The 24,015-nt window shown below is 38.4% G+C and overlaps 2 protein-coding genes across 3 annotated transcripts in view; one reads left to right on the forward strand and one right to left on the reverse strand.

The window, feature by feature from the left end:
* TESK2 (testis associated actin remodelling kinase 2) overlaps window positions 1-24,015 on the reverse strand; it is a 124,388-nt gene that overhangs the window by 11,555 nt on the left and 88,818 nt on the right. For both annotated transcript variants that reach the window (XM_054572130.1, XM_054572131.1), the window contains one exon: window positions 1,173-1,319. In XM_054572130.1, the coding sequence (XP_054428105.1) occupies window positions 1,173-1,319 (147 nt within the window). The remainder of the gene's footprint in view (window positions 1-1,172; window positions 1,320-24,015) is intronic.
* Window positions 22,698-23,126, forward strand: LOC129069394 (39S ribosomal protein L42, mitochondrial-like). Its single transcript, XM_054572132.1, has one exon. It carries the CDS (start codon window positions 22,698-22,700, stop codon window positions 23,124-23,126), a length of 429 nt encoding a protein of 142 aa, XP_054428107.1.

Raw genomic sequence — 24,015 nt, forward strand, 5'->3', positions numbered from 1 at the left:
ATAAAGGCTTCCTCACAACTAGGCCACGGCTAGTCACCAGATTTTACCTGCCAGCCTTAGTGTTCCTTTGTTAACAGTGCAGCTGACTACAAACAATCTTTCAGTCACCTCCCCCAAAGCTATTTTCTGTGTAGTACTGTAGTTTATAAAACAATAGCCAGAGTCTCCCAGGGACAGTACTGCTATTTGGGACACCAGAAGCATTCCAATGTGAGGCCAGAAACTTACTTCTCTAGGCCTTATTGGTTCTGAGAGGACAGCCTGCCTTTGTTCCCTTTGTAAACTTTTTCTTATAACAATATCCCTTACCCCTTGTCCATGACAGGAGAGGTGGAGGAGTATGTGGATGTATGTTTATGTCTGTGCATGTGTGTATGTCAAGGATGGGGAATGAAATGACAGCTATTCTTGGGCAGGTACAAAGCTCCCATATACCTCCCTAGAAGACTTTAAATTGTGTCTTGGACAGAAGTAATATTAGATGATTTATGCTTCTCACATCAATGATCAAACATTATTGTTTATATAAGCCTTGTCCCAGTGGTATCCTGGGCAAATTGGCCCTGAGGTGCCTGCGGGTAGCATGGCCAACTTCCTCTAAAAGCAACTCTTTTCTAACCTGGGTCACACAACAATTTGGACAGCAAGAGAATACTACAGAGACTAGCTGACACCAAAGAGGAACTGGCAGAATGGCAGAAACTCAATCACACAGGTAGAAAATGGGTCAGTACATTAAGGCCCTCAAAACCAGCACTCAAGTGACTAAAAATCATTGAACTCCTGCTCTCAGTTAAGAGCTACTTCCTAGAGGCCACGAGAGAGAACAGTTAGAGACAGTCTCCTACGCTGTCTTGACTGCTGTCAAGAATCCCTTAATTCTCCTCATGCCATCTGCTCCTGCAACACACATATTCAGGAGATTAAAGTAAAGCATGAAGGTCTTCAAGATGTATGTGTTGCCTGGCCCAATACTGAAAGGTACCTGCTGTGAGCCAAGATTGGCTTTCTAAGGACTAACCAAACAGAGTATTAAGTTGTATCCTCTGTGATTAAACGTTAAATGTGGAAGAGAGCTCCATCACTCCAAAGCTTATTAATGACTGGTTTCTGAACACGGCTTTCTTGGTAATGGAGGGCAGCAAGGAGTTGTGTAAGAAAAGCCTTCATACCTTAGATGTGAGGTCCCGATGGAAAATGCCTTTGAAGTGAAGGTAGCTGAGGCCCACTGCTATGTCATAGGCCAGTTTCACCCTCACAGTCCAGGGCAAATGCAGGTTACTGTCTAGCAACTGTTCCAGGTTTCCAGAGTTGATATACTGCAAAACAGAAAGAAAGCCCAGCTACCACTTGTCAGGAATATTAGGCTGGTGGTAAAACCACTAGAGAGTAAACAGAAGATAGAGACTGTAGGCTTTTGTTTGTTTGTTTGTTTGTTTGTAAGTGACTTAGGCCTTATTCTGCATCTGAACACTATGGTAAGTGCTATATATAAAGATACCTTTCTTTAAGGGGATTACAATCTATTAAGATATATGGACAAACAATGTCATTTGGTAAATGCTAAAATATAACTTTGTACATGTACAACAATACTATGCAGAGCAGAGAATAAAATTAACTCAATCGGAACATGTCAAAGAAAACTGCACAAAGAAAATGAGGAATAAAAAAAAAGAAAAGAATCAAAAAGATAACCCTGGGGCAGGAGGAGAAGACAGTCCAAACAAAAGGAGCAGCATATGCAAAGATATAGGTTAAGTGCATGGTACATATAGAAAATATGGCCAGGAGATACAGATGAGGCTGATATGCTTTGCTAAGATCTATGGGCTTTACGTTGTCTATAGGGAACAAAAGAAAGCCTTTTAAGCAGAAGAATAACATGTTCATATTTGCTTTTTAAAGAAAAGGTTATTTTAGCAATGGTATTGACAGATGGAGTAGAGTGGAGAATATGGAGAAGGGAAAATAAGTTAGAAGGTTATTACAATAATCCTGGTGAAAGTAGGGTGCCTGAGTTAAGGCAATAGTAGAGGCAACAGAACAGAGTAAGATTCAAAATGCACTTAGATGGCAGAGTTAAAAAAAAAAACTTGATGATTGCCTGTATGGGGGGATGAGGGAAATGAAAAGCTACAAGTTGCTTCCAAGCTATCAGTCCCTGGACGCCATTATGAAATATCCAGAATAGAGAGAGAGAAGCAGGTTTTCAGAAGAAGAGGCGATGCTAAAAAACAGTGAGTGCAGCCAGGACGTGTTGAGTTTAAAGGCTTGTGGGACAACCAAGGTGGAGATATCCTATAGAGAGCTGTTTAAAGTTCAGGAACAAAGTTTGAGCTAGAGACTAACATTTACGAGGCAATAACATTGAGCTGAAAGTAGTCACTGAGGTCAAAGAATGTATGAAATTGCCCAGGGATTAATATGTAGGGTGGCAAACTAACATATAAAGAAGCAGGCATAAAAAAGGAGAACCAAACAAGAATGTCATCATAGGAGTCAAAGAAAACGAGTATTTCCAAGAGGAAAAGACCAAAAGTATCAAATGCTATAGATCAAGATAAGCATTAAAAATGTCTACTAAATTGGTAACTAGGAAGTTATTGGCAACCATGGCCAGAGCAGTTTCAGTAAAATGGTTAAGACCAGAGTAAGGCCAAAGTGAACGGAGGAATGAATAGGAGATAAAGCTATAGAGAAACTATATGAAGATGTACTTTTAGAAATTTGGCTGTTCATCATTCCTACATAGCCATGAAGAGCTGCTTTTCTTTTTATTTTTAAGAGCAAATAAGCATATTATATAGAGATGATAATAACAACAGCAGGTAATATTTATTTATAAAGTGCTTACTTTGTGCCAGACACTATTCTAAAAATTCTACATTAATTATCTCATTTAATCTGCACATAACCCTATGAGATAAAGTGTACTATTATCCTCATTTTACAAAAGGCATCTATTTAGAGGTTAAGAAGCTTGCTCAAAGTGACCCAATTATTAAGGAGCAGAGCCAGGGCTTAAACCCAGGTGATCGAGCTCCAGACTCCATGCTCTTTACCACTAAGTTACACTGGAGAGTTAGAGGCCACAGTATCCAAGTCAGCCTCATGCAGAACAGGAGCTCTGAGTTTTCTGCCAATTAAGTTAATGAATTTATTCAAACTTTACATGATGTAGTATTATGTTCCTCCTCCTTCCAAGGAATAAAAAGGGACAAATTCCTCTAAGCCTAAAATTAAGCTCTTAAGACCTATTATGGGGGGTATTGTTGAATTTACAAAAGACTAGGGAACCTAATGGGTTAAGAGGTAAGAGATCTGAATTTTAGTCCTATTTTTCCTCTTAATAGGCATTTAACTTTGGACAAATCAACTAATAAAACTATCCTTCAGTTTTTCTACCTATAAAGTAGGTATGGTAATCTCTGATTGATATAACTCAAAAATATTATTATGAGAATCTAATAAAAATATATGAAAGTGCTTAGAAAAAAATTTAAGTGCTGTATAATCAAAGATTTTCTGATGTGATAACATAAGCACCAAAAAGAACCAGGTGGGGGCAGCACGAAGCAGCACTTCAGCTCCTTGGATGAGGCGGATCAGGTTTGGCAACGCAGAGAGAATTGCTAAAAATACACCTAATTTCTCAAAAGAGAAACTTGTCAATCTGTTTCATTCTGCTTGATAATCCATCTTTGGAAATCTCAAAATGAGGCATAATGATGGCATTAGCACAGTGCCTTCATTTCTTCACTCCAGTTGAATCTGTCTACAGTTCACATTGAAGTGCTCTTTGCTAAAAAGACACTGAACCTGCAAACTCCAAGCTACATGGGAACAATAAAGCTGACACCTAATCATGCAGACACATTTCTTTAGCTCTGAGAGTCAAAAAGATCCGAGGTGGTTCACTTCTTTGACATGGTTGACAGTGTAACATGGAAGGCCTGACCGCAAGAGCCACTCAGGTTTCCCAATTGAGAGCAGCCGGGCAGGAAAGACTGACGCAAAGGCTGTTTGTGCACTATTGGTAGGCCAGACTATGCCAGAACTTTTGATTCTCGTTAGAAAGCACGTTTACTCTCTTCAGCCATATCTCTGAAGACCTGAGAAACCCACAGACCAAGCCAAAGGGTGAAGAGCAGAGTAGAAAGGTGAGACATACATGGAGAGGAATCACACTGGTTAACAGGCTCTGAATTTTCCAGACAAGATGGAAAAAGTACTAACCAGGACCAGAGGGGGAAACCAAATGAAGTTTATTGTTCCAACCAATCTCTCTTGCCAGCCTTTGGTGAATACTTTGGTGGGGCTAAGTCTCTGGGCCTTCAGAAACCACAACGTCTCAATGTCTCAAGATCTTTTGCATCTATTAGGAAAGGAAGTTTGAGATCTGCCAACAAGGAAGGTTTCTAAGTTGCTACGTACTCTGTGTGCCCATTAGTTGGAACGTTCACTTCCCCATAAGCAACTCCCAGTGCAGACTCAGCTGGTGTGTCCTCTGAATAAATCCCTCTGCAGGAAGCAGAGACAAGAGCAGCTGCATTAGCACACTCAGCCTTCTGGGATGAGGATAACAGCTGTTTTGCTTTCCTTTTCTTCCAGACCACTCCCTTGGGCAGCCCTACAAAGCAACCTAAGGATTGGCAATATATTAACATAACTTACTAGAGAGAGAAGTTTTTACATTTTCCACTTCTTACAGTTGTTCTTTTAAACTTTCAAGTTCAGAAAACTATAACATCAGCCAATCAAATGTTACTAGTACTTCAGTACCCCTCAGGGATGGTTCTCCAACTCTACCTACACCAAAACGTGCCTGTCCTCTTCATGATCTAATCGAATGTTATAACAGTTTCTACCATTTCCTTTGTGTTTTATACCTCATTTCATTAAAGACTTTTCCTAGAAGGCACTCAATAGATAAATGTATATTGATAACTAAATAATATTATATATGTAAGAAATCATATGCCAACACCTTAAAAAAATCGCCAAAGGGATAGACAAATGGATACTCAGCTCTCCACTCAGAAATACCATTTCAGGTTATTTCCATACATGTTTATTGAGCACTCCTTCCCTTCCTGCCACACCCATATGAGAGTAAGAACCAGCCTGTTTACATCAGCATTATAGCCCCCAATGAGCAGACGAGTGCCTAGCACATGGTAAACATGGGTATGTAAAGATGGATAATACTCAGGTAATACTTTAAAGAGGTCCAGTGAAGGACACATAGGTTAAGTATACAATACCAACAGGTCTTTTTACCAGAGATAAATACTAGGGGTATGAAAGTAGAAACGGACTCTGCCTGAGGAGCTTGGAAAGTTTCAGAGAGGAAGTAATATCTGAGTTGGATCCTAAAAGATAGCAGGTGTCTAGGCTGACAGTATGGTTGTTTCCACATATCCCTTAGAGGCTCTGATGGTACCAGCTCAGGCACAGATAGACACATAAACATGTCCACACAAGGCATATTCTGGTGCAAGACTAGGCAATACCTACCACTCATTATACCCAGAGCTCCTGTTCCTGATTCTTGCTGATTCTAGTCAGCTACAGTAGCGTCACCTGGTCTACACCCAGAGCTCCCGTTCCCGATTCTTGCTGACTCTAATCAACTACAGTAGCCTCACCTGATCATAACCAGAAAGAAGAATAAGACAAAATGGCTACCTTTTTTTAAAACTTAGAATTACCAACATACTGATATCTGCAGTCCAAAAAAGCTTATTTCTGAACAGTTATTCAAACCCATATTCAGACAGGCTCTGAAGAAAATTACAACTGTAAGAACCCTTTCTGAAAAATCTACCTGACTGGACTGGAGCTGGAATGCTTACCCAAGGCAGATAAATGTGCTGCGATCCGACTAACAGAGATCACTTGTTGTCATCTAATTAGCAGGGTTGTCCTGAGGAGGATCCATCCTCCAACCAATAAAAACCTACTACGTGAAAATACAGATAAGTGGAGCCAGTCTCTGCCCTTAGTTCACAGTCTAGTAGAGAGGACATATTATATAATCAACTAACAAGTGTTTTTCACACAGGACAACAATATGATCAGATATGCTACATAGAAATATCATTCTAACAGTAATATAAAGACTGTATGGAAAGATCAGGAATTGAGGCTTGGAGAATATTTAGGAGGCTTCTGGAATCATCCAGGTAGGAAGTAACAAAGGCCTGAATAAAACAATGGCAGCAAGAATGAAAAGGAGGTTAATATCTGGAGACATCTCAGAGGCAGAATCAACAGGATGTGATGTTTTATCAAAGGCAGGTAATAATTAAAAGAGATAAGGTATACAACATATGTTCAGCACAGTGCTTACCTCACAGTACACAATTTATTCTCCCCATTATCCATATCTTAGCATCACCACTCCTCCCCTGGGTTACTCTATTAGCTTTCTAACTAGCCTTCTGGTCTCCTTCACACATCTTGAACACGCTTGGCCCTCATTCCAATCCATTTTACATAGTAGAAATAAGATCATCCTTCTGAAATGCCAGCCTGAAGCTACCCTCCTGTTACAATTATTCATTGGTGCCCAGTTACTCTTAGAATGAAACCCACATCAGCATGACAAATAAAAATCTTTCACTCCTGCTTATAAAAGGTTTCATTCCCTGCTCACCTGCACATTTGTACACATTGCTGATCCCTCTATCTGGATTATCCTTCCCCCACCTAGGCCTGGCTAATCACTCACTGTTGAGGATTCATTTCATCTCATGGATGCTCACATGCAGTTAGGAGTAAGAAAGACATTCTATACAAAAGGAACACAACTATAAAGTGCAGAGATTAGTAGATTTTTTTTTCTGCATAAATATAAGTAGTGAAGAAGGGAGGGTATTGCAACAGTCCACATGAGAGCTGACCAAATGCCTGATTTAGAGTGCTATTTTAGGCATGAAAAAGTAGGCTAGAGTTAGAATATGCAGAGGTAGAATCTAAAGAATTTAGCAACTGAGTGGTAGATATGAAAACTGAGGGGGAAAAAAAGAGTCAAATGCAACTCAGAGCTTCCAAATTGAGGTGTACAGAGAAGCAATGGGAAGAGATCTGCAATTTTATGTGCCATCAGTAAGTCAGAAGCCAGCATCAATTCCAAACATCCAAATCAGTGGCTTGTTGAACCTCTGTTCTTTGGAGGGGCCCTCTATAAAGGAGGGCCCAGGCCCCGACCTACTTTTCACTGAAGCCCAACGATGCCATTGTGCTGGCCACTGTCAGTTTGTTGGTCCGCTCCAAACACAAAGGCTAACAGACACCCCATCCTGCTGGCTTGGTTTAAAGAAGAAAGGAAAGCTTTGTTACTGCCCTGGGTAATTCCAGGACAGGCATCCCAAGAGCACCCTGTGGGAGGCTTATGCTCCAAAGGCACCTCCTAATTCTCAGCTTGAGGTTCCACAGCCACTACGAGCATACATCCCAAGTTTGTGATGGTTCAGCCTCCACCCCAGAAGGTCCTCGAGGGCCTGTCTGACTGAAATAGTCAGTGGTAATAAACTGATTCAAAGAGGAGAGAACCCTAAATGTGTTTCAGGATATTTAAGTATTTCACTCTCTCTGCTTTCATATATGTTTATCTACTGCCCAGAATATTCTTCTTCTCTTCATAGCTTTGCTAATATTTTTTTTTAATCCTCACCTAAAGACATGATTATTGATTTTAAAGAGAGAGGATGGGAGGAAGAGAGAGGCAAAACATCAACTGGTTGCGTCTTACACATGCCTGGAACAATAAATTGTTGAATGAACAAATGAAAAATTAAGCACATTTAAATAAACAGAGGCAGGTATTAACTTCCCTCTTTTATTGGAAACTCTCCCAATTCAGTCATTAATGTAATCTAAGTTCAAAAAGCAAAATATGCTTTTAGAGAAATTTTCTGATAAATATCATGCAAAGCAAATATTAACAATGCTTCCTATATGGCAGATACTATGGTAGAATTGGCTATAAAGTGTAATACAAAACAGTGTTTGGTTACAATAGCTCAAAGGCGGAACAACTCAAATGTTCAACAACTGATGAATAGGCAAACAAGTTGTGGTATACCCATGCACAGGATATTATGCAGCCATAAAAAGGAATGATGTATTAACTCATGTGCAATGTGAATGAAATTTGAAAACATCATGCTAAATGAAAGAATCCAGGCACAAAAGGGAGTATTTTATGATTCCAATTATATGAAATGTTCAGAAGAAGGAAATCCACAAAGAAAATGTAGATTAGTGGTTCAGAGGCTGAGGGGACGAGGGACTGGGGAGTGACAGTCAACAGATACAGGGGTTCTTTGGGGGTGATGAAAATGTCCTGGAGTTAGATAGTGCTAATGCTTACACAACTTTGTTGACAGACTATCACTGAATTGTACATTTTAAGAGAGTGAATTCTGTGGTATGTGAATTATATCTCGATTTAAAAAACAACAGGGAAGTTTGAGAAACTGCCACATGACAACAAATGTAATGTAGTATCCTGGGTGGTATCTTGAAACAGAATAAGGACAGGAGGGGAAAGCTAAGGAAACCCTAAATAAAGTATGGATTATAGTTAATGTAAAAAACAAAAAGCAAAACAAAACAAAAAAAATAGTGTTTGGCCATTCAGTGTTATGACATTCTGAGATTCCTCTTACCACCATTACAGCAGACTCCTTAAAGTTGTCATAATTACAGGGACTTAAAAAATAGAACTGAGATCTTCTTAAGGAAATTATAGAAGATATTTCTTTTGTCAGCAGCTGAAAGCTAAGTATAAGAGGCCATAAAGATACTTTCCCCCACTTCCCTCACATTTCCCATGGACACTATGAACACATCACCACTTTAAAGAACATAGATTTGTGTAACGTACCTGAAATAGTACGAGTGTTTTTCTATGCACGTAAGCTACTATATACATTAAAACAATTGTTTACTCATGGACTCAGAAAAGCATGATTAAGCTTTCCCCATAGATTTTTAACTCTTACATCAAACATCTCATAATCAAAATCAAATTTGTTTAAATACAGTAAACATTAAAAAGGCAAATCTGTAGAACAAGTCCTCTCAAAGAAATAAACTAAGATAAGAAGACTGTTCCCTTTACCCTGTGAAGTTTTACTAGCAATCAATGGTCTCAGACATGATTTAAGGTCAGGCCAGGGCTCTTGATCTCTCCATCCAGTGTGCTTTGCTATCCATAATACCTCTTCCATAACTTCCAAATTCATAATACCTCTACCAGTAAACACGACATGGCTACTGGGGCCATGTTTTAAAAGCATTCTTCCCTCCAGCTTGCTACTACTGATGGGGGAACTCAGGAGTTGGAAAATTTTAGTTTTAAGTAATAGTTAATAAGCTTAATAATTAATGTATGTAAAAAGCAATTGTTTCAGGAACTGAAGGTATGACCCACACTGACTCTGGAGACTACAAGCAGTTCCACTTTTGTGCTTCAGGAGGACTGCTGCCATCAAGATGGTATCTGAGCCATTGTTCTCTAGGAAGAGACGGGGACAGCACAGGACACAGATAAAGACCACTGGCCCAGGACACAAATAAAGTCAACAAATAAAAGAATGCTGCAGCTTTTATCTGATTAACCTTTTCTCTAATTCTGAACCCCTTATAAAAAGGGTTGGTTTAAAATAAAATGTAAGATGGTCTCTTAGGGTACGTAACCCACTGTCTTCTCAGATCACTGGACATCTGAATAAAGGGTCCATGAAGACTCAATCCCTGTCTCTACTTATTGGTTCTGGTGGGGACAGGCAGCACGAACACCACCTTTTTCAGTTTCACTACAACCCCAAGCTGTCCAGATCTAGACAGGAATTTCTGACATTCACCTGGTAGTGGAGCTCAGAGTGAATGGAGCTCAAAGCAATCTGTTAAGGAAGATAAAGCATCCTGCTTCTCCACCAGATCTGAGGAGCAGGGACTCAACAGTGTACAAAATAAAAGTGAAAATCAGAAGAGATTCAGTTTCTAATTAATGTGATTTATATTAAAGGAAACTCTGTCCTCAAATCAACCAATCATTTCTTCCACCTCTTCTGCCTGTATCAGAACACTGCTTGGTCTCTGGATGAGGAAAAAGTCAAGCAAAAGTTAAAGAAGGCAAACTACAAGCTCAAATGGTATCTTCTAGTGGCAAACAGTAGTCAGAAGAATAGCAAGGGAGAAAAGATTTCAAAGATTTCCAGTTTGCTATGTAAAAGACAGCTTCCCAGCCCAAAAGTCAGTTGCAGAAATCTCCTCCTAAGGCTTAGGGTCAGATAGGTAACTAAATACCCAGAAATGCAGAAAGATTTCTTGGAGTTATCAAAGGAAGGGGTACAGAATGAGGAACCAACCAGATCTGTTTCTATTGCAGAGAAAACAAATTTGAGGTCTGGTGTATCTACATTTTCGAGGAAAAAGGGAGAACCTTTTCTTTTCCTTAGTTTCAGACCATCTCAAGTGTCAGAATGATGTACCCTCTTCCATGAGAGTAAATGAGAAAAATTCGATGGTTAATCTTGAGTGATGTAAGTCTAGATTTATTTTACCAACGTGTTCAAAACATCTTTCCTCTCTCAGCCACTTGGACTCTCTGGGAGGTAGCTAATGCTGCTTTATGCCCAACTCTCAATTCAAGCAAAGCAGCAGATCTGCATATGATATCACTCAGAGGGTTTTGGGAATTCTAAATTGTATAAGTTTTTTCTAAATGACTAGAAGCAGAGAATAACTATAGCACTGAATTCTGAACCCCTTTCCAAGTAAATTCAGGATGTCCTGACACACAATTAATTTCATTTCATGAATTCATTGAGAACAGGAACAATGCCATGCTTAGATCAATGCCTGACAAAACAGGCCTCAATAATACTTGTTAAATGAATTAAGTGCCCCTAATCATTATATGCCCCTCACCTACATATAAGGATCCCCTTTCCACTCCCCATGAATCAGTTCTCATCAGCTAACTCAGTCTTCAGAGCTAAAGGTCCTGTCCAAGGAAGGGCCTTAAAGGTGCAATGGTGTGTTATTCTTGAAAGGCTCAAAGGCTGAGTCTGGTTTTCTACAGTGAAGAGACTACAGATGGTCTCCAACTTATAATGGTTCAACTTAACAATTTTTCAATTCAAAAAATTTTTTTTATTGTTCAGATACATTTGTCTCCATTTTCCCACCACCACTTTCCCCTGCCCCACCTACCCCCACCTCCCACCCTCAATCCTTCCCCACTTTTGCTTTGTACTTTATACATATTCCTTGATTTGACCCTTCCCCTTCTTTTCCCCATACCACCCCCCTTCCCTCTTGTTACTGTTGGTTTCTTTTTTCTTTCAATGTTGCTGGTTATGTTTTCCTACTTGTTTGTTTTGTTGATTAGGTTCCACTTATAGGTAGATCATATGGTATTTGTCTTTCACCCCCTGGATTATTTCACCTAGCATAATGTTCTCCAGTTCCATCCATGCTGTCACGAAGGTAGTAGCTCTTTCTTTCTGCTGCGTAGTATTCCATTGTGTATATGTACCATAGTTTTTTGATCCACTCATTTACTAATGGGCACTTAGGTTGCTTCCAGCACTTGGCTATTGTCAATTGTGCTGCTATGAACATCAGGGTGCATAGGTTCTTTTGATTTGGTGTTTTGGGATTCTTAGGGTATAATCCCAGCAGTGTAATTGCTGGGTCTAAAGGCAGTCCCATTTGTAGCTTTTTGAGGAAATTCCAAACTGTTTTCCACAGTGGCTGCACCAGTCTGCATTCCCACAACAGTGCACTAGGGTTCCCTTTTCTCCATAACCTCACCAGCACTTGTTGTTCATTGATTTGTTTATGGTGGCCATTCTGACCAGTGGGAAGTGGTATCTCATTGTGGTTTTAATTTGCATTTCTCTGGTGGCTAGTGATGCTGAGCATCCTTTCATGTCTCTGGGCCCTGTTTATATGTCCTCCTTGGAGAAGGGTCTGTTCAGGTCCTTTGCCCATTTTTTAATTGGATTGTTTGTCTTCCTGGGGTGTAGTCATGTGAGTTCTTTATATATTTTGGAGATCAAACCCCTGTCCAAGGTATTATTGGCAAATATATTTTACCATATGGTTGGTTCCCTTTTCATTTTACTGATGTTTTCTTTAGCCATGCAGAAGCTTCTTATTTTGATGAAGTCCCATTTGTTTATTCTTTCCTTTATGTCCCTTGCTCTAAAGGGCGCATCAGTGAAATATTGCTACAAGGAACATCAATTTTTCAATTTTTTGATGGTGCAAAAGTAATATGCATTCAACAGAAATCATTCTTTGAATTTTGAATTTTGATCTTTTCCTGGGCTAGCAGTATGCAGTTTGATACCCTCCAAAAATGTTGGGAGCAGCAGAGAGCCACAGCTCCCAGCCAGGCATGCCATCACAAGGGTAAACAACGGCAGTGTAATGTGTTGCCAGCATTTTTTGGATATTGTGTTCTGAGTAAGTTTTAGATAGGCTAGGCTAAACTATGATGTTCATTAGGTTAGGTGTATTAAATGCATTTTTGACTTAATATTTTTAATTTATGATGGGTTTATAGAGCTATAACTCCATCCTAAGTCGAGGAGCATCTGTATGCCAATTACAGTGTTATGTTCAAAAACACATTTCCCAGGCAATACACACACAGATGAAGGAAGCAAAGTATTCCAGCTGCAATCTCCAAGTTTTCCACATCTCAGTAAATGGTACCACCACTTACCTAGTAACTCAGCATCATTTGATTCTCACTCTCCTTCTTATCAAAGTCACTGCCAAGACCTTGTGCTTCTATTTCCAAAACAGATCTTTAAACGTCTTCACAGATCCCACCCCAGTTCAACCCAAACCTCTCACATAATCTCGAATATAAATTTCTCCTTGCTAGTCTCCTTGCTCCCACTTCTGTCCCCCTGTAATCTGTTTTCCACAGGTCAGCCAAAGTGCTATTTTTAAAATGCAAATTGCATCACATTACTCTCCTGTCTAAAATCAATTGCTTCCTGACATATTTAAAATAAAATTCAAAATCCTTACCATGGCCTACTAAGGCCCTGCATGATCTAGCCTTTGTCTATCTCTCAAAATTTTAATGTTCTGTCCTGAATCTTGTGGTTCAGTTGGTTGGGTATCATGGATGAAGTGAAAGATTGCCAGTTCGCTTTCCGGTCAGGGCACATCCCTGGGTTGCAGGTTTGTCCCTGCTCAGGGTGTGTACCATAGGCAACCAATGAACGTTTCTCTCACACATGGATGTTTCTCTCCCTCTTCTTCTGTCTCTCTTCCCCTCTCTCTGAAAATAAGTGAATAAAATCTTTTTAACAATTTTAAATCTTCTATCTGATCTTCATGAATGTTTCCTTACCTTTTAGGTATTCTCAGAAAAGTATTTCTATGACGTTATGTATAGGATAAATTAGTTGTATCAACATATGTTATGTTACCCTTATTTATCTCACTTGCCATGGATAGATAAATTTTTTTTCAAAAGTAAATGTTCAGCCCTGGCTAGGTAGCCCAGTTGATGAGACCATTGTCCCGATATGCCAAGGTTGCAGGTTCGATCTCCAGTTAGGGCACATAGAGGAACCAACCAACGTATGCACAAATAAGTGGAACAACAAATCAGTGTTTCTCTCTCTCTCTCTCTCTCTCTCTCTCTCTCTCTCTGCATCTCTTCCTCTCTCTTTCTCAAATCAATAAATAAAAAAAATTAAAGTGCATATTCATGCCCAAGGATATGGAATAACAATATGACAGAAGAGACCTCAAAGGCAGCCATTCTAAGCCCCATATTATACATTTTCCTTCTATAACACCCTGCAAAGCAGCTCATATTTTAGCTTTATCAGGAGAAACAAGTTAGCAAATAGAATAAGAAATGTGCTCAACATAACTACTCTTCACTGTGGTGCCCTCTAGTCAACACTCCAGCCTTCCAATATCTAAGAACTTGGTCTTTAGCTTCCCTAGTTTGATGGAAAATGGTGCATGAAAAAGACTGACTACTTCCTCCTTCTAACCCCCACCTCTTCAATGACCTGCTACCTATTTGGTGCTAGTGGTAAACAAAAAGAAAATGGTCCCAGTCCTCATGGAACTGATATATGGGAGAGATATAAACAAACATTCAAATAAATGAAGAATTATATGTGATGAGATGTGCTACAATGAAAAGGAACGGGAGCTATCTAAGGGAATAATAAGCAAAGTCACAATCTAGATTGGGGAGGTGGGAGAAGGTCATTGGGAAAAGCCACTACAATGAAGTGAAAATTTAAACTAAGATTTGAAAATTGAGAACTTAAAGTAGGTTAAAAGTGAGAGAATAGCTTTTCAAGTATTATTTAATTTCCCTGAGTCTCAGTGTGTTCTTACATAAAACAGCAATAATAATGGCTATATTTCAGAGTGTTATCATAAGGATAAAAAAAGAAAATAGTACTTAACATCCTAGAAATACGAGCTACTTCTTTAATGAGTATGTTTGATTTGATAATCAGAAAAAATTTTTTCTTAAAGAAAGTGTCCCTGATACTGCCAAGTACAATAAACCATTGGTTTAAGAATATGAAATTTTTTTTCATCCAAACACCTTAGTTGACTTAAAGACTTATAGGTAAGTAACACATCTATTGTTTTATTTTTATTTCCAAAAGTCCAGTGTTCAGGTCTGTTCCTTCTGGGTATACCAGAAATACATGTTTGACTGGCTAGTTGGATAGAAAACAAGTTGTTGAGCAAGTTAGTTAGAGTCAAAGGATGACTACATAAGAAGTCTTACAGTTGAACAGTGCAAAAGGCCATTTAGAAATTATTCCATTTATGAGGCAAGAGTTCTAGCCATTCATACAGGTGCTGAAATGTGTTAGAAAATTTAGCTCAACTTCACTTTTCAGAAAGCAGAAAATGTTTGCTTCCTTTCCCCCATTTGATCATCCAGCCAATATCTTTAAAGTGTCTTCTAAACACAAGGTACTACTGGAAAATTAGAATTACACAAATGATTAAGATACTATCCCTGCCATCATATATAATAACCAGAAACTAATTAGTTTTACAAAGCACGTTCAGAGTAACCTCATTTGAACCTTGTAGTATCTTGAGATGTTCTTGTCATCCTTCTTTAAAAAAAAAATTTTTTTTAGATTTTATTTATTTTTAGAGAGAGAGGAAGGGAGAGAGAAAAAGAGAGGGCGAGAAACATCAATACACAAGAGATACATCGATCGGTCACCTCTCACACACCTCCATCTGGGGGCCTGGCCTGCAACCCAGGCATGTGCCCTGACCAGGAATTGAACTGGTGACTTTTGGGTTCACAGGAAGGCACTCAATTGACTGAGCCACACCAGCCAAGGCTCATCATCATTTTTTAATAAATGAGGAAATCAGGCCCAGAGAATTTAAATAATTTGCTTACAGTTATTCAACTAGTAATGGTGGAACCTGGATTTGCACCCAAGCCATTTGACCCTGAAGCCTGGGTTCCTTCTACTCTAGGAGCTTATGCTTATATAGGAAGACTAAAGCAAAATTAACTTTCTTACATGGCAGAATGTATGATAAGAGAGGTACCAAAAAACTATATAGGAAAACAAGATCAATTGAGGGTAACATTATAACCAAGTAAGGAAGGGGGGAAGCATAGCAGTAGCAGAGAAAAAAAAATTAGAAAAGGTTTTATGGAGAAAAAAGAGGACTTGAAGCCAAGTTGTGAAGGGAGAGAAGATTTCTATAGAGGAAAAGAGTATATTCCAGGCTGAAGAAATAATATAAGGAGGCAGACCATGTTTAGTAAACACATAAAAAACAGTTTGCCTGAATTATAGAGCACTTGTCAAAGAAGAGGAGAACTGGGAGAAAAAAGGCAGGATGATGCTAGAGAAAATAGAGGACTAGTACACCAGGCTAAGAGTTTGTCCTGGATTCCATGTTTTAAACCTAGCTGTACGTCAAAATAACCTATGGAGCTTTGTTAACTTATTTTTAAATACTACAGATGCCTGGACCTCACCCAAGACTTTACTTCAGTAGGTCTTGTATAGGCCCTGGCATCTGTACCTTCTAAAAAGCTCCTAAACAATTCTCGTAGGCAACTAAGATTATAAAGCTATACTGTAATCAATGAGGAATAAAGGTTTTGAGCCAGAAAATGCCACTGATTTATTCAATCAACAAATATGAGGCAGCTATCATTTGTCAGGTACTATGCTAGGAACAATGGATGCCAATATAAACAAAACAGTCAAAGAATTTATAATCTGCCCAACACACACACACAGTAAATTAAAATTAATGATAAATATTATGACAAATACTATTGTATTGTGGGCACATACAGGAGAGTTACCTAACTAATCTTGGGAAACAATAAAAGGCTTCCCAGAGAAAGTGGTATCTATAAGCTGGGTTCTGAAGGTTAAGTAGGACTTGGGAGCCAATGGGAGATGGATAGGTTGTGTTCTAGGCATAGGGAAGAGCTGATGTGGAGGCCCAAAGGTGGAAAGGGTCATGTCCTACTGTGGTACTTAAAGAGGTTCAATGCAGTCATAGCACTCAGTTGAGACAGCAGCAGAAGAGGTCAAAGAAGTGAGCAGTGAGACCACAGATATAAACAGTAGCAGGATCAGATGTTTTGACTTTACCCTGAGGGCAATTAGGAGTCATAAAAGGGTTTATGCAGGGAGAAAAAAAATTAGATTTGTATTAAGCACTGTGATGCTGGCATTAAGACAGATAGACCAATGGAATCGAATAGAAAACCCAGAAATAAACCTTGATGTATCAGTGGAAAAAGGACAGTCTCTGTAATAAATGAGAAATGCAAATCAAAACCACAGTGAGATATCACCTCACACCCATTAGGATGACTACTATTAAAAAACAAACAAAAAACAAACAAGTGTTAATGAGGATGTGGAGAAATTGGAATCCTTGTGCCCTGTTGGTAGGATTGTAAAATGGTACAAACTACTACAGAAAACAGTATGGTGGCTCCTCAAAAAATTAAAAACAGAACTAACATATCATCCAGCAATCCCACTTCTGGCCATATATATCTAAAAGAATTAAAAGCAGGGGTGCGAAAAGATAACATGCACACTGAGGTTCAACCCAAATGTCCATCAACTGATAACCTGGTAAGTAAAATGAGGTATAATATTATCCAGGAAAAATATCCTGTCACATGGTACAACATGGATGAAACTTTAGAACATTATGGTAAGTGAAATAAGCCAGTCACCAAAAGACAAATGGTACATGATTCCCCTTCTCTGAGGTACCTAGAGTGATCAAAATCACAGAAATAGAAAATAGAATAGAGTCACCAGGGGATGGAGGGAAGGGGAAATGGGGAGCTATTTAATAGGTATAGAGTTTCAATTGTGCAAGATTAAAGAGATCTAGAGATCTGCTACACAACAATGTAAACACATTGAATACCATTGAACTGTACGCTTAAAATGGCTAAGGTGGTTTAAAAAATAGATTTGTATGTTAAAAGAGCCACTCTGGCTGGCAATATGATCAATATGGATTTAAGGCAACAAATAAGATGAAAGGGAGACTAGTTAGAAGTTTGTGGCAAGAGGTAATGATGGCAGAAGGAAATAGCAAAAAATTAATAGATTCAAGATATAGCAAGGAGGTAAATTGGACAGAAGGTGATAAGATGTCAAAAATGGGAGAGGTCAGGGATGAAGGGAAAGAGAACTATCACTGGTGGAAAAGCTAAGCACTATACTAGTACTTTGCCAAGTTATTAATTACTCCCTTGGCACAAAGTGTCTGCTTAATTAATTTGCTGAGTAGAAAACAGACACAAGCAATTACAACAAGAAGGTGAAATGTGCTAAAATGAGCATGTTAAGTAAAGAAGTGCTTGTGATTCACTTTGGAAATCACTGATCTAAGAATTTACTATCTAAGCAAACAACGGTGACCATGATAAAAAGAAAAGACCAACATAAAGAGCAAGTAAATACACAAAGTACAGGTGGTGATTATGTTATCAGGTATAGGAATGCTGGAATGCCCTTAAAAATAGTAAAAAAATGTGAGAGGTATAGTGAGTGATCATCCTCTTACTACTGTCCTACTTGCTAAAGAATCTAAAGTAGAAACAGCTCCCAAGAGCCAACACAGACCCAATCCCTGTGAATGATACCACTTTTCAAATTAAGAAAAACAGAATTGTCAAAACTTCTATTAGAAACAGGATTAGCCTAAACTCAAAAAGAGTTCTAGGAATTCCAACTGCCACACTAGCTTCACAAATCATGGAGAGGATTAGGAAAATTATTAGCTAGAAACCCCCTAAAGCAATTTCTAAGTCCTTCCACTGTTTACCACTACCAACACTGTGAAAAGATTCATAAAATGGATAGCCAAAACAACGGATAACCTAAAAATAAAAAAAATTTTTTTTAAAAAGAAGAGGTGTTTGGGAAGCACATAGTTAGGCAGAAGCCCAAATAGTGTTTCCACTAAAAGACAAAGGCAAGGGTATTTATGAAAAAGGGAAGGGGAACAGGTACCTCAACAGAAAAAAAGTATTTATATTGGTGCACCTAAGCTAGCAGAGTGATGCTATTCTAAACAATGCTAATTTTCAGTCCATTAGCCATCAGTCAGCAGCCATAATATCTGCTTTCTTGTTATCTTGCAAACATTTCTTCAGGACACAAGGTTGCTTTAAGCCTAGTCCAAAGGTTATTTTGCCCTGCTTTAACATTCCAAAGGTTGGAGACATAAGATGGCAAGGCAATTCCTCTGTGATGGCAGCTCTGAACTGCAGCTCCAGCTCCATTTTAAGGTGGCTCCATATTTTTTATATCTACATAGATATATGTGCAGATATAGATAGATATATAGATACAGGTATTTTTTTTACACATCTTTGAAAGACTGAGATGTCTTTGTGGGTAACAGTTTAATTGTTGGAAGCTTAAGTATTGGGAGGCAGTATTCATTTATTCATCTATCCATTCATCCAATTTTTATTGTGTGCCTTTATGTGCCAGTTATGAAGACTCAGCAGTAATAAAATAGCCAAGACCAAAGAGATTAAAGTCTAGTAAACACAATTATAGTCAGCGAGAACTTGATTCAGATCCCAGATCCACTACTTAGCTAAGATACTTTAGATGATTTTTTTCTGAGCCCTCAGAATGCTCACCTGTAAAACAGAAAAATATCACCTATTTCATGGGATTGTCTGATAATTGAAAATATGGGGGGAAGGGGTGGGAGCTTAGCAGGCCCTGGCACATAGCATTAAGAAGAAAAATAACTTCTTTTTCTTTTTAAAATTTTTTATTTATTGATTTTAGAGAGAAAGAGGGAAGGAGAGAAACATCAATTTGTTCTTCCACTTATTTCTGAATTCAGTGGCTGTTTTTATTTAAGATTAAAAAAAAATATTTTTAGAGAGAGGGGAAGGGAGGGAGAAAGAGAGGGAGAGAAACATCAGTTGGTTGCCTCTTGCACACCTCCAACCAGGAACCTAGCCAGCAACCTAGGCATGGGCCCTGACTGGGACTCAAACCAGCGATCCTTTGGTTTGCAGGACAACACCCAACCACACCAGTCAGGGCCATTGATTGCTTCTTGTATGTGCCCTGGCCAGAGATAGAACCCACGAGCTGGGCATATTGGGACAACACTCTAACCGTCTGAGCTACCCAGCCAGGGAAAAACAACTTTGGATGTCCAATAAATATTTCAAACTAAACCTCTTCAAAGCTGACTTCTTGATCATCTCCCATCACGTACCTCCTATAGTATTCTACATCTCCATTAATAGCAACTCTGTCCTTCAGGTGTTCAGGCCTGAAACTGCAGAGTTATCCTTGACTTCTTTAATCTTCTTATACCCCTTACTGACAGTGTCAGTAAAGCCTGTTTTATCTATTTTCAAAATAGATCCAGAACCACCAACTCCACTGCTACCACTCTGGTCCAGGCTACTTTTACATATCTCTCACCTTTTTTGCACAGTCTTTATTTACTGAGCAGACTTTATTGTAACAGTCTCTTAACTAGTCTTTCTGCTTTCACCCTTGCCTCCTTTTCATTCTAATTAACTGCACAGTAGCCAGGATAATCCTGTTAAAAGTTGTCACATCATGTCATACCTCTCTCAAAAACCTCCAACACATAATTAATCCTAAGTAAAAGTTGAAGTTGTTACAATGGTCTATAAGACTCTATATGATCTGGCCAGTGTTTCCTCTCTGACTCACACACAACTATTCTTTTTACTCTTTCCACTGCAACCACATCACCCTCCTTGGAGTTCCTTGACCACACCAGACATTTATCTGCCACCATGTCTTTGTACTTGCTATTCCCACTGCCTGGGAAACTCTTTCCCCAGCCAGATATTCTCACAGCTAGTTCCCTTATCTTCTTAATTTTTGCCTTTTCTCTAAGACCTTCCTTGTCCACCTATTTGAAACTGCAAATTCCATAGCACTTGACACAATATATATTACTATTTGTTTCCCTATTTAGTCCAATTCCTTTGCCCAAACCCTGCTAATTACAATGTAAATTCCAAGAGAGCAGATATTTGCTTATTAGTGCTGGACACATAGTAAAAGCCCAATAAGTATTTTTTTGAATAAATAAATTAGTTAGAAACAAACTAGTGAGTCAGGAAAAAACTGCTTTAAGAATAAAGTGAACTAAATGAACTCTTCTATTATTTGTGGGCTAGACTGCCAACTGCAAATTCTTGTTTCTCAAATGTCATAAGGAGTTACTAAAAATAAGAGCAGAAAGCATGTATAATTTATTTAGAGACTTTTCATCATTAAATTACCAAATTAAAAAACTAAAGCTACTTTTTCAAAAATAAAGATGTCAACATGTATTTAAAGGAATCCTTTTAGCTATTTTCACAAGTATAAAAGAAATAAACTTCTCATTGAGACTTGAAAGTACTTGAGATGTAACATTTCATACTATTTTTGACTTCTGGTTCTTTCCACTGGGGCTGATTCAGCTTTCTTAGAGCTACATCTACACCAAACAATCAACTATAAACACATCTTAAACATACACAGTTGACCCTTGAACAATGAGGTAGCACGGGAGACAAACCCCCTGTGCAGTCGAAAATACATACATAGGGCCCAACAGAAGTAACTCCTGCTTGACTGTGGCTGATAGGGAAATAATATGGGTGTAATAATTTATAGTTTTAATCTGAACATTTCACATAAAATATCATATGGTATGCTTGTGTATGCTATTGTTACACTGCAGAATTACATGCTTATGATTTTGTAATAAAAGGTTGTAATAAAAAAAGGGTGCTATTTGTACTGGACCCTGTATAACTTTTGACTACCCCCCAAACTTAAATACTATTAACGATTGTCTGTTGCCTACTGTTAACTGGAAGCCTCACCGATAACATAAATTGTCAATTAACATATTTTGTATGTTATATACATTACACTATTCTCACAATAAAATAAGCTAGAGAAAAAGAAAATACAGTATTTACTGTATTTATTGGAAAAAAATCTGTGTATAAGTTCAAATGCATGGTGTTCAAGGGTCAACTGTACTATGGGCACATCCATAAAGGGCATTATTATAGGCCCCATGTGATTTTGTAGGTCAGGAATTCAGGAGACTGAGCTCCATTAGAGAACCTGGGATTTGACAAAACTTGGAAAGTGGGAGGATGAAAGGAAGTAAGGGTATTCTAGGTCCTGGAAGGCACACCTAAGGCCAGCATGTGTAGAAGACTGCAAAAAGACCCACCTAAGTAAAGGGAGGGATTCGTATTCTGAAATCAGATGAGAGAGAGTCTAGAATACTAACCAGAAGTTTTCATTTTTATTTTAATTTATTTTAATTTATTGATTTTATAAAGAGAGGGGAAGAATGAAAGAGAAAGGAAAAAAAGCATCAATTTGTTATTCCACTTATTTATGCACTCATTGGTTGATTCTTGTATGTGCCCTGACCAGGGTTCAAACCCACAATCTTGTCATATTGAAACGACACTGTAACCAACTGAGCTACCCAGCCAGGACTAAACAGAAGTATCAGATTATCAAAGTATGTCTAATAAAGATTATTTGTGTAGTAGCATATCAAATTGAAGCAAAGAAAGACTAGAGATAGAAAACCAGACACAAAGTATTCATGGGAATCCAGGCATGGAATAAGATTGTGACAGGAATGGAGAAAAAAAAAAATCAGAAAGACATCAAAAAGAAAACATTAGGATCCGGTTGGGAACTGATTAAATTCAAGTGATGAGATAAAAGTCAAAACTAACATTTTTTTATTTGGCTGAACAGGCTGAACAAGGATTCTAACAGGAGAAAATGGTATTGAAAAGGGCAACCGAGCTAATGAGCTAAATTGTATTAAAATAGTGGAAAACAGGAGATAGCAGAAAAAAAGAATATAAACTATATTGAATAACTATCATTAATATATATGGAGACCTGAGAGTTAACAGCATGGAGTAACAGCTGGACATTAAAAATTAGTTTCTAAGGATTGAGGCAAGATGTCGGGACCATGGTGAGCCCCTGTCAAGGGATGAAAATAGGTATGCCTAGAAGTAAATTTTAAAAGCTTTTTCTCTTCAAGTCATCTTTTTCCATACCACCCGATAAGGATCTTGATTCACCATGGCAGTAGCAGCAGCGAAATGGGTGATATCAAACAGAACTATTTTGAAACATTTATTTCCATTTCAAAATGGACCTTTATATTGTGTTTGTCAAAAATCCATGTATTCTGCTCTTCCAGATGACTATAATTGCAAAGTAGAGCTTGCTTTGACATCTGATGGCAGTACTATAGTTTGCTACCATCCTTCTGTGGACATTCCATATAAACACACAAAACCTACCCTTTGGCCCGATCCTGTGCATAATCATGAAGAAACACTAGATCAACTACTGAAAGCCAGATTAGAAGAAAAAGATGAACACTTGGAGCAAGGACCTATGATAGAACAACTTAGCAAAATGTTCTTTACTACCAAGCACCAGTGGTATCCTCGTGGACAATATCATAGATGTCATAAGAAATTGAATCCTCCAAAAGACAGATGATACTGAGGTTTTCAGTAATCAAAGAAAAATGTTTTCCTGTGTCTCATTTGCCATTTGAGAAAATGCAATCAAGTATATTCACTACTATGCTATATAATAAAATAATAATAAAATGTTTTCTCATCTGTTAAAAAAAAATTAGTTTCTAAGGAAGAGCATAGTAAGAAATTTCTCATTATCCCAGTCACTAAACATGAGTTCATGAAACACACTACAGTGAAATAAAAATGAGATGTAGATGTAAATGTAGAGTCTAATATTTCACTGACCCTTGAATCAAAGCTGGCCAATAAAATGCAACTTAAGTGACATTATGGAACTTTCAAGGCCAGGTCATAAGAAGTCTTCCAGCTTCCACTTGGTTGGCTTGTACCTCTTGTCAGTCACCATAAAAAGTCTACCACTATCCTGGCATCACCAAGCTGTGGCAAGCTCAGGCCATATGGAGATGACCTAAAGAATGAGACACCATGTAGTAAGAGAGAGGGGCCCAGAGGCACCATGGCACCAGACATGTGAATGAAGCTGCCATCTTGGAAGTGGGTCCTCCAGCTCAGCCACCCCAGCTGAGACATGTGGATCAGAGACTCAGCAAAGCCCTTCTGAATTCCTGACCTACAAAATCACAAGCAAAATAAAATGATTGTTTTAAGCCACTAAATTTTAGGGTAGTTTGTTATGCAGCAGTACGCTGGGGAATAACCTTCTATTTTATTCTGATAAGCCTAGAGCCTGGCAGAGCAGGCAGCTTACAGGAGATTCACTTAATATAGTATGTATAAAGTGAACCTTTCTTCCCTCACAGATGCAAATTCACATCTTTGTCATTTTCCCTACCCTCGCCATTCCTTTAGGAAGTCCTGAGTCACAGAGGCAATCATAGTTAGCT

This window comes from Pteronotus mesoamericanus, unplaced genomic scaffold, assembly GCF_021234165.1.
Source record: "Pteronotus mesoamericanus isolate MK-2021 breed Mesoamerican mustached bat unplaced genomic scaffold, CSHL_Meso_final contig_221, whole genome shotgun sequence".
NCBI classification, from domain to species: domain Eukaryota; kingdom Metazoa; phylum Chordata; class Mammalia; order Chiroptera; family Mormoopidae; genus Pteronotus; species Pteronotus mesoamericanus.